The sequence below is a fragment of the Danio rerio genome, chromosome 12, assembly GCF_052040795.2.
Source record: "Danio rerio strain M-AB ecotype USA chromosome 12, GRCz13ab, whole genome shotgun sequence".
NCBI lineage: Eukaryota > Metazoa > Chordata > Actinopteri > Cypriniformes > Danionidae > Danio > Danio rerio.
The window spans coordinates 26175001-26186525 of NC_141032.1; the positions used below are offsets into that span (position 1 = coordinate 26175001).

Here is an 11525-nt window from a genome sequence, read left to right on the forward strand (position 1 = left end):
AGGCTACCAACACTGTATTTAAATGGTTCCGAGGTTGGGGTTAGGGATTAGGTAGGTTAGAGCTAAATTACAGCTTTATGTAATGCTACTCCACATTAAAATTTACATTGCATCATCAAAATGTGCTACCTACTTTTTGATTAGGAGGTAGGACAAATCGACAGAACACTGGTCCTAGTAAACCTCCATCATGTTCTTTTTAAAGGAGAAGCATGTACTAAGCTGTGCAAAAATTGGTTTTGAAATTGATTGAATTGGTCAAGAATAACATTGAGGTAATCATTCTGTCATAACGACAGCTGTTTGTGCAGCTTCTTTGTGCACTACTGTTCTGTGTTATAAATGCTAATAGGGATTCTCTTTTTGGTTAATTTTGCTAACCGACAACTGACGCTTGTTAATCGAATATTAACTGTTAACTGGTCAGATTAATATTAAGTTATTTAATTTTTTTTAAAATAATAATAATTGACGTGTCTATTTAGTGTCCGACACATTAAATATTGCATTTTAAAACTCTGATTTATTTTAACATTCGAACCTATTAACAACAAAGCATAACAACAGAACATCTTCATGCATCTGCAGTGTTTCCAACAGCATAGAAAAAAGAATAAACTAAATACAAAGAATAAAATAAATAGACCTACCCTAGATATTTTCACTTAATTGACAAATTTTGATTACAAAACAAAAACACTGACTCAATCCTTTTTAAGAACCGGCATAGGCTGTTTGTTTCACTCATGTTTTTTTGTCTACAGTCCAATAAAAATATCAGGCTACCTTAAATCAATCGCTTTACGGAAAATATGCATTTAATTAATGCTTCACATATTATTATAGCACAGAACCTTTTTACATTTTTAATAGAAATCATTTAAAGATTATGTCTTGAGCCTCTGGTTTTACTTTCTGAGCTTCTGTGCTTTTTTCCTCGCTCACTGGCGGTTTAAGTGTGTGCACTGCCTGTGATAAGACAGTGACAACGCAATGTTGACATTTTGTGAAGTTTTGTTGTCTAAATATGATATTGCATTAATTTGCATACATGTTTTATAACCTATAAAATGAAAGCTATAGCCTATTTGTTGTGTTTATGAGATGACAGAGGCAATTAGCATCAATGCTGGTTTGGCATTGACTCATCTGTGTCAAACTGCAATATTCTTCTTCCATTTTGCTTCTTCGGCAAATATGTCTGTAGGCACATGTGGTTGCACAGTCCCGGGAGTTAACAAATATATGTTGCAGTTGCACATTTAGGGGCCGATCACAGTAAACGCACTTTTCCATTCCAAAAATGCGAGGTGCACCACACTGCCTTTTTTGTGGACATGAAAAAAAAAGAAGCGCTGTGCAACTGTGTGCAAGTGTTGCTGTCTATGTTGTTATAACTGCAGTATTTAATAATAATGTGAAATTTAAGATTTGTTAAGAAATATAGCTCTGGATAACTTGAAACAGTCTCTCCTCCATCTTTAAAAGTTTTACTACTGTTTACACAACTGCTTCCCTAACAAGATGTGCATGACTTACCATCGCAGCTTTGCTTAATCATGTTTACATACATTTACTTTTAGTCGTTTGGCAGACATTTATCTAAAGTGACTTACAATTGAGGAGACAATCAGCAAATCAACACGAAGAGGCAATACACATAAGAAGTGCCAATTATACTGAGGAACTGTTAGTACTCAGAAAATGAGGTGCTGGAGTAAAGAAAAGTTGTAATGTTTTTGAAGGTCATTTGTTAAGCCCACTCACCTGTGTCAAACACACTTTATAGTGGATTTTTTTATTTTACATTTTTTTGTAAGAATGTGCCTGGTGCAAAAACATTGTCAGTTAAAGTGTCAGATAAATAAAAAATGAAAGATTGTGTTTTCTTCAGGTGGTTATTGATTTTTTTATTTTTTTTATTTCAATGAATCACCCACCCCTAGGTAATTTGCTTGTTTACATTAAAAAAACAATTTAAAAGTAGCATATTGGAATGGAAAAACATTCTGTGTGAATGGCCCTTTTACACTTTTGCAGAAAAGAGATTACTTGTAAAATAGGGTTGATATCATTGCTTTGTATAAATTCTGTATTCTAAATGTGTTGTTTATAGGAAAGGCCAGGGACGACCAGACTGGGCTGTGTTTGGCAGGTTAACTCAGCACAATGAAACTACTCTTTTTAAAGAGAAGTTTTTGGACTGGAGTGATTCCAAGAATTCTAAGAAAAATGGTGACTTGCATGTTGAAAACAAGGTAGATCTGCACAGAATTAGTTTCACCATTGCATGACTGTATTTTAAATTTTGGGTTGACAAGACAAATTATACTGTATTTTACATTATGGTTTGGGGAACTTCCACTTGAAATAATTTAAATCAATGTAGATAGTAAGGTTACATTACAAATAATAAAAATATTTAGTAAAATTTGAATGAGAAGTGCATCTGGCTTGGTTTATTTTTATCTATCATGAAAATAATTTTTTTACATAAATATTATAACAAGCATATATGTGGCCAAAGCTCCTTTGAGTTCATTGGTTATTCACACACTAAAAGGATTTAGTTAATTCTAAAAAAAAAATGTGTTTTATTATTGAGTTGATGAACTGTGAGGAGAATAATGGCACACCTTTGCACCCCTATTTTAAAACACTTCAGTTATTTTTAGTTTAAAACCCTGTTAACCCCTGATATACATGTAAAGCATCATAGGGCATATAGGAAAAAGTTGTATATCTCTTTTCTTAAGAGTAGGTATTAATAACTTTGATATTTTAGGGTTATTATTTCAATTTTTTTTCAAAATCTGAAGCAAATTTGCTTTATTAAATTCTGTAGGAGCTTCGGAGTGGTGAATGTCGGCCCTATGATGCGTCTCTGATGCTATCTGCATTACGGGCGCCAGTCAGGACCGTTCTGGATGGGGTGAACATTGGACGAGGATATGGATTAGTGGAAGGTGAAGAGGGACGTAATTTTGAGATCAGCACATTGTCTGTGGATGTCTGGCATATTTTAGAGTTTGACTACAGGTAGGGTGGGTCAGTTACTTTGTGAAACTCTTACATAAATGCCGATTTATATACAAACACTGTCTCCTCTTTGCTTGTTCTAGTCGACTACCCAAACAGAGCATTGGTCAGTTTCATGAAGGTGACACATACGTGGTCAAATGGAAGTACATGATCAGCAGAGCAGGTGAGTTGAATGTTTTCAGTAAAAAATAAAAATAAAACCAACAATAAAATGTATAACATAGCAATATTGCTTTCACAACTACCTAAAATAAGTTTAAAGGTGCTAAATTTATAGTCTAATCCAGGACTAGGCCTTTAATTAAGCTATTTAAGCAACTTTTCTGGAAGTTATTACGAAAAACACGCTAAAAGTGTGCATCTTGAGACATGTCTATGCCACTTAAAGCATTTAAAGATTTGTAACTGCAAGTTATTTTCAGTTTAGTCTAGGACTGGCCTTGTCTGAGACCAGAGTGTAGTTTAAAAACCTTGTTATTAGTGACACTAGTGGCGGATAAGTTAACTGCTATCAGGAAAAGCATAACTATTTAAGCATAAAAAAGTCAGATGTTAATGTGACTAAACTTTGTCTCTTTTAGGTAAGTTAGGATTATCAAATTTGTTTCTGCTTATAGCAGAATAATGAGAGAGATATTTTTGACAAATTATTATAACTTTTCTTTAAAGTCAAGTTTACATAAAATAAGATTATTATGCTTCTGAAAAAGCTCAGATGATGGTGTCAATTTTTGGAAGTTTCTGATTGGCTAATTGACAACATTTGAGTTAATTGGAGGCACAACTGTAGAATAGTATTTAAGGAAAACCTCAAACACACTACTTCCCTGTGTGACAACATGGGACAATCAATAAGCCAGAATCAACAAAAAAAAAAAGTCAGATTACAATTTGCTAAATTACACTGGGAAAATAATTATTTTCGGAGACATGTCCTGTGGACTGATGAAACTAAGATCTGTTTGGCCATAATGACCAGTGTTACATTTGGAGGACAAAGGGGAAAGCTTACAAGCCTAGGAACACCATCCCAACTGTGAAGTATGGGGGCAGCAGCATCATGTTGTGGAGCTGTTTTGCTGCAGGAGGGACTGGTCCACTTCACAGCATAGATGGCATCATGAAGAAAGAACATTATGTAGAAATAAGACATCAGCCAGGAAATTAAAACTTGGCCACAAATGGGTCTTCAAAACAGTAGATGACCCTAAGCATACTGCCAAATTAGTTAAAAAGTGCTTTAAGGAAAACAGAATGAAAGTTTTGGAGTGGCCATCACAAAGCCCTGATTTCAATTCTATAGAAAATTTGTAGGCAGAATTGAAAAAGCGTGTGTGAGCAAGACAGCCAACAAATCTGACTCTGTTACACCAATTCTGTCAGGAGGAATGGGCCAAAAGTGCTGCAAACTATTGTCAGAAGCTTGTGGAAGTATACCTAAAAGATTTGACCAAAGTTATACAGTTGAAAAGCAAAGCTTAAAAAACACCAAGGAAATGTATGTAAACGTGTGATTATCTAGAAACTGATTTAACAAACAAAAAAAAGTTATTATTCTGGCATTTAACAAATTTAAATCATTTAGGTAATCCTAACGGACCTAAAATAATAAACGTTTATTGTCAACAGACATTTTTTTTTTTTAAAAGGTTATGTTCTTTTTTTTTAAAGTGTATGTAAACTTCTGATTTCAACTGTATATCTTGTTGTTGCTTTTGCTGTTGTTTATTCTCTGCTTTTGTGTGTGTGTAGTTGGCAAGAGACTGCATTCAGAAAGAATCATCGGTCCAGGGAAGGAGAAATGTTGTTATTTCTTCTGGCAGGGTCGTAACTCTACGGTGAATGAAAAGGGAACGTCAGCACTGATGACTGTTGAGCTGGATGAGGAAAGAGGAGCTCAGGTGCTTTATTGATTTGTTTTAAACTTAAAACTCATTTTATGCTTTCTTAGAATTAATTTTAATTTTTGGTGAAATATCTTTCTGTGTTCAATTGTAAACAAATTGTCATAGACAGACGTTCCACTAGAGCAAATGAATGTGTCTTTTTTTATTAATGTTTACCACCAAGGGGACTGAAATTGGGAAACACTGCTCTACATAATCAAAAAATATCATCATCACTTTTTTTTTTGTCAGCACTCGCTTAAAGGGGAAAGGAAATCTTGAACTAAGCACTGAACAAACAAAGCATTGTGTTTACAAAGACAATACATGCTAGTAAGGAAGTACTGACATAAAATGCTTCCCGAAAGAGCAGTATAGGATCACATCCATTGGCTAAAATGAATTACGTGTATTACTGAATCACTACAAATCACTGTTTACTCTCTTAAACCTTTAAACTTCTTAATTCTGTTAAACACAAAAGACGATTTTTTGAAAAAAGCTGGATGATGTTAATCATTTGTCAAAAAGAAATACGATGGAAATCAATGGTTGCCATCAACCAGCATTTATTTTCTAAATAACTTCTGTTGTGGTATAATTTATTCCTGTGGAGAAGCATTTGTTTCCCATTTTAAAAATAGTTGTTGTGCTTTATTTTTTGGTTGAATATTTCAGATTTTTTTATAAATCAACCAGTTTAAAATAGCTAAAAAAATTTTTTTTTTAGATTTTAAAATAATATTGTAATTGTAATTATCAATCAAATGTGCTCTTTGCTGATTATATTTAGTAATTTTGTTCAAAAAATCTCAAGTCTTCATATGTTTAAAGGGTAGATTTCTTTTTATGTTACGCAGGTCCAGGTACAGCAAGGAAAGGAGCCTCCTTGTTTCCTACAGTGCTTCAATGGAGGAATGATTGTTCATGCTGGAAAAAGAGAAGAGGAGGAAGACAATACACAAAGTAATCACTTTTACTGACATAACCTACATTTTTCACTTTTTTTTAATATTAGTTACTTTTTTGTTATTATAATTAACAATTTTTTCAAACAAAAACATTATGTAAATCAGATGGCAATATATGGACTTGACCTGATTTCTCAATGCACAGACGACTGGCGATTGTACTGTGTGAGAGGAGAGAAACCCATAGAGGGCCATCTGCTGGAGGCAGTGTGTCACTGCAGCAGCTTGCGATCCCGGACCTCTATGATCCTCCTGAACATCCCCAAAGCCAGCCTATACCTGTGGCATGGCTGCAAGGCACAAGTGCACACACGTGACGTGGGCCGTACCACTGCAAACAAAATCAAAGAGCAGTGAGTCGACTTGCATACAAACAAACCAATGACACTTTACATCTGAAGGGTAACAGAGACCTGATATTGACTTTCTGCTCTCCAGATGTCCTCTGGAGGCAGGGCTTCACAGCAGCAGTAAAGTGTCCATCCAGGAGTGTGATGAGGGAGCTGAACCACAGGGCTTCTGGGAGGCTTTGGGCAAAAGAGATCGAAAAGCGTACGACTGCATGCTGCAGGGTGAGGACAAAAGTCGAGGAAAAATTGGTCTTATGGCACATTTATGATTAAGTCATAAGTGTTAAGTATTTCGGTGATGAAATCTTTCATTTCTAATTTTAAAGTGTTGTTCCAAGACAAATTTTACGTTTGCATGTTCATTACAAGAAGGTTTGTTCAGACTTTATTAATCCCAAAGGGAAGTTCACGTCAGCAAAACTCACCATACAATAGTAAAAATAAAATTATATATATATATATATATATATATATATATATATATATATATATATATATATATATATATATATATATATAAAACAATGATAATTCTAAAATTATGATAACAAAATTATTAATGAGGTGCTAAAAACATTGTGTTCTGTTAACAAACATGACAAAACAAAGAAAAAGATACACAAAGTACAGAAAATGTATTTTGAATTGTTTTGAAAACTAATTATTTACCATAAAAAAGGCAGCAGCATATTATGAGCAGAACTAGCGATCATCTTGTAATTGAAATTAAAAGACAGGTCTAATTGTGGTCAAGTTTGTCTGATTTGACTAAGTTAAACATCAGACTCTGAAGGTCATTCTAGACGTAATTTGCTAATAGAAGGGTCAGTTTAATCAAAATTGAGGTTATGAAAAATTAGAAACTATATTAAATATTACAACAAAAGTACATTTACCTCATGTAACGTGATTTATTAGTGCAATTGCTACACATTTTAGAATCATTATGGCAGTTTTTACTGAATTAGATGAGTATTTGATAAGTACTCCATTTATGTTAAGCGATAGTGGATTATGTACAGTATGGTGTGAATTATTACAAGTGTTCATGGTGTTAGTTTCATATTTTGTGTATTGTTTTTTTCTATTATAATTAATGCATGAACATTTAATGTTGGCTTGTCATTTCAATAAAAGTTTTTTTTATGATTTGAACTTTTTATAGATTTTTCTTACTTCAAAAATGCAGATGAATATCAAATACAGAGCATTAACATAAAAGCAGAACAATACAAATAAATAAATACAATAAATAAATAACATCATATAAACTGCGTAAGAAACTAGAACAAACTAGAACACACACAAGGAAAAAAAAAAAGAAAAATTAAAAAAGGGGTGGTTGTTGCTAATATCATAATATCATATCATATCTTGCTACATGTTTGCTAACATTGTGGGTCGCAGAAATTTTGAAAATTTCATGAAAGGGTTCAGACATCCAAACAAAAAGTATAAAGCAGCTTAAAGTTGCGTTTAAAGATGTTAGTATCTGTATTTTAGTCTTTAATGATATCTATAAAATAGTGTAGTACAAAATTATTAGTATGACAACATTTGTGTTTAGAAAATATAAAACTTGATATAAACATGTAAAGCTTGTTTGACACTTCTGCCTAAATGGATCAACAGTTTTTTTTCAAGTTTCTCATCAAATCTTGACCAATGATATGCTCTCTAGTATCTGACACATCCCACCCCCTTTAAGACCCTTCTCATTAGCTTTTTAACTGATATGCTTGAGCTCAACCACTCTCACTGGCAGAGCTGTGAGAACAACTAAACTATATTAGCTGTTTTCTAAAAAAAAGGGGAGGAGCTACTCTCTACCACACTCTCTTTTTTTGTTGAGAGTAAATCAAACATCTATTTAAAAATGCATATTTGAAAGCACTTCAAGGGACTTTTAAAGATTCCCAAACTGTAGAATGTGTACTGTTTAATGTAATTATTTTTTGATGATAGATGACTCATCTATCCTTCATTTTAAGTATGATTTACAGAAGACACCCACTGAAATGTAATTTAGTGTAACTATAGTAAATATGCTATATAAATATACTATTTGAGGTGTGTTTAAATTTCCATTTACTTATTTAGCAGACTTTTATCCATAATGACTTATAATGAGGATTAAAAAGCACTTTAAATCACCACAGAGCAGCAATATATACTGTAGACACCATGACAAGTCTAAGTTAGCATAGCAGTTTATTATTATTGCTGTTATTGTTCTTCTTTATATTATTGTTGTTAGTTTTGAGTCTTTATAATAGAGATTTTGTAGTAAAGTGTCTGGTGCATATGGAACGGCTATTTAATTATTAGTAGTTTATTTTGTGAATAGTCTAAAGTCTTCTGTTTCAGTCTAAAATCCCTACATTCATGAGTTTTGTCTTGTGTATCAGATCCAGGAAAGTTCAACTTCACTCCTCGGCTTTTCCAGTTAAGCAGTGCCTCGGGAGAGTTTGCAGCAGTGGAGTTTGTATATCCATCCAGAGAACCAAATTTGGTTAACTCGATGCCTTTCCTCCAGGAGGATTTGTATACAGCTACTCAGCCAGGTGCTTGACACATTCATGTCTGCTAAACTCTTCTAAGTGTGCCGTCTGCTCAATCGTATTGTTAAGGTATTCTGTGTGGGTGTCCGTTACATTTTAAGAAGGATTTTCTACACTCTTTGCATGCATGATGTATGAGGGAAATGTAATTCTTCTCATTAAAAAAAATCATGAGGTGCTTCTGTGATGCTATTGTGACGCTGCTTCTTCTGTTTGATTTGTCTTTTAGCCCTGTTTTTGGTGGATAATCATCATGAAGTTTACCTGTGGCAGGGCTGGTGGCCTCAGGACAGTGAAAGCACAGGCTCAGCTCGCATACGGTGGGACTCTGACAGGAAGTGTGCAATGGAAACTGTGCTCCAGTATAGCAAAGGTGATTTAAAAAGTCATATCTGACACTCTAAAAGAAGCCAAAGCAATTGTAATAAAACTTTGTAAGATGGAAACCCTTACTTTCTCTTTAAAACTAAAAAAAGGCGATTTTACAGAGTAATTTTGGTCTTCAAGAATCAACCATGTTAAAATGGATATATAGTGTAATGTAACTCTGCAACAGTCATCATGTTGTACCTGATCAATTCCAGCGTTATGGAAGTGACATTTGCAGTAAAAACTCAAAATGTAAATTCACAGAGAAACTATATGTTAACATTATATTGAAACATCTGTTTATATTTTCCAAAACAATTAATCACAGAGTTATGGGATCAGAAAAATATCCATCTGTACAATTTTTTTTACATTTAAAATGAGGATAAAACATGCGTTATGAATGTGACTAAAAAACTGTATGTTTACAGTTTACAACATACTTTGTATAAATTGTGTGAATTAAACTGCACAACCCAAAAGAAATTATCTTAAAAGGATAATAGTTGGCTGACTAAAAAAACAAAAATGATAGATTTATTTAAAATTTTTACATTTATGAGGAAAAAGCTTTGTTTTGGAAGTCACACCGCTTTGTTATAGATGTGACAAATGTGAAATTGGAACTTTTGTGACTTTGGTAAATCAAATATAATTGTTTGAAAACATTGAGAGAGACATTTTTGAGTATTTAAAGGTACTGTAAAATACTTGTTTACACAAAAAACGTAGAAACTGTTTCGCAGTTTTGGTGAAAAGTTTTATGGCAAGGTTGACATTTTTGTGGAAGTCTTAGCCCTGGATTCTTCAATTACTATTATCATTTTGTTTAACTTTTATCTTTTTGCTGCTTCATTAATTTAGTAGATAAGTTCTCTCCTTATTTTTATTTTCTCCATATTGGATATCATTCAGGTTTTGTAAGTTACAAAATTGTATTTTGAAATGCACAGGAAGTCCGCTTAAACGATTGATTTTTAATATATAATTCTGAATTGTTTTGTTGGCACAGAAACAAATGATAAATATCTAAAAAATAAATAAATAAAGTGTGTGACACCTTTTAAAGACCATTTTAGGAAAGAAAGAAAATAGTGTGATTGTATAATTCTCTTTTTATCATTTTTATTTTTAATTTTCAGTCAAAAAGCCAACATTTTAAGAGCTTTGGTTGACATACTGGACTGTTCTAAGCAAATCACTAACTCTGTTTAAACTTTGGCTTTAATGTTGGAGGTGTAGCCCCAAAACCACAGCCATCTATTGCATAATTAGACCAATGGTAGTTCAAGGTGTTTACCAAATTTTAAAATTGTCATCTAAAATAAGAAAATGCAAAAGCTTTTTAAATGTAATTTATTTAAACTATGTTATTGTATAAAACTGTTCTAATATAAACATTTATGAATAATTACATTATAATAATTGTATTATATATTTTTTTCATTTGTTTAAATTCGTTTAAATGTTTAACTAGTTTGTTATAATTATGTCATTTAAATAAATGACAGTAATGTTGTGACTTTTATCAATAACAGGATTTCCTTAACCTTTGTTTTTTTTAGAAAAAAATGAGAAAAAGACACCAAAATCCTACCTGATCCATGCAGGACTGGAGCCTCTTACATTCACCAACATGTTTCCCAGCTGGGAACACAGAGAGGACATCGCTGAAATCACAGAGAAGGTGAGAAAAGAAAGTTAAATGCATGTGCCATTTTTATTTAAGTTTTAAGAATATGAATCTTTATTAGTAGTTCTCATGCTCAGGTTAAGGTGTCCTCAAGCTAGACACTAATTCTCTTTTCTGAAATCTTTTTTGTCTGACTTTACAGGAGGCCGAAGTATGTCATCAGATCATTCTTGTTGAAGATGTCTTGAGCCGACTCTGCAAGACCACTTACCCACTGGCTGAACTAAAAGCACGTCCCTTACCGGAAGGTGTCGACCCTCTACGTCTTGAAACCTACTTATCAGATGAGGACTTTGAGGTGAGAAAAATCACATTAACATGGTTTCACAATCCCTCATTTGATCAAAACAATAGTGTTTCAACTTTATTAGTTAGTTTCAAAGGTAAGCAAGTAAGCCAGACTTAACTCTTCTTGATGAATCATTTAACTATAGTGAAGTTGTCAGACACGGGACAGAGGGGGTGTGCGATATATTGAATTATATTTAAGTATTATGAAGGAACTTTTGTTTATATACATTAGTTTCTTATTATCCGCTGGAGATACGTTTTAACAATAACCACAATAGGTGAAATCCACAAAGTAGTCCGCTTTATTTTTTACAATTATTATATTGTTTTAAGGCTGTAAAACCCTTCACTGCACACTTTAT

The 11525-nt window shown here is 33.0% G+C and overlaps 1 protein-coding gene across 52 annotated transcripts in view; it reads left to right on the top strand.

Moving 5' to 3' along the window:
* The window catches only part of svila (supervillin a), a 121972-nt gene that overhangs the window by 103657 nt on the left and 6790 nt on the right, over window positions 1–11525 (top strand). For all 52 annotated transcript variants that reach the window (XR_015503249.1, XR_015503257.1, XR_015503258.1 and 49 more), the window contains 11 exon segments: window positions 2117–2258; window positions 2846–3039; window positions 3123–3205; window positions 4795–4943; window positions 5789–5894; window positions 6045–6252; window positions 6338–6471; window positions 8658–8813; window positions 9040–9183; window positions 10745–10866; window positions 11015–11170. Coding sequence is in view for 44 of the 52 variants with exons in the window: in XM_087274564.1 (XP_087130690.1) it covers window positions 2117–2258; window positions 2846–3039; window positions 3123–3205; window positions 4795–4943; window positions 5789–5894; window positions 6045–6252; window positions 6338–6471; window positions 8658–8813; window positions 9040–9183; window positions 10745–10866; window positions 11015–11170 (1594 nt within the window). In the remaining 8 variants the exon portion in view is untranslated.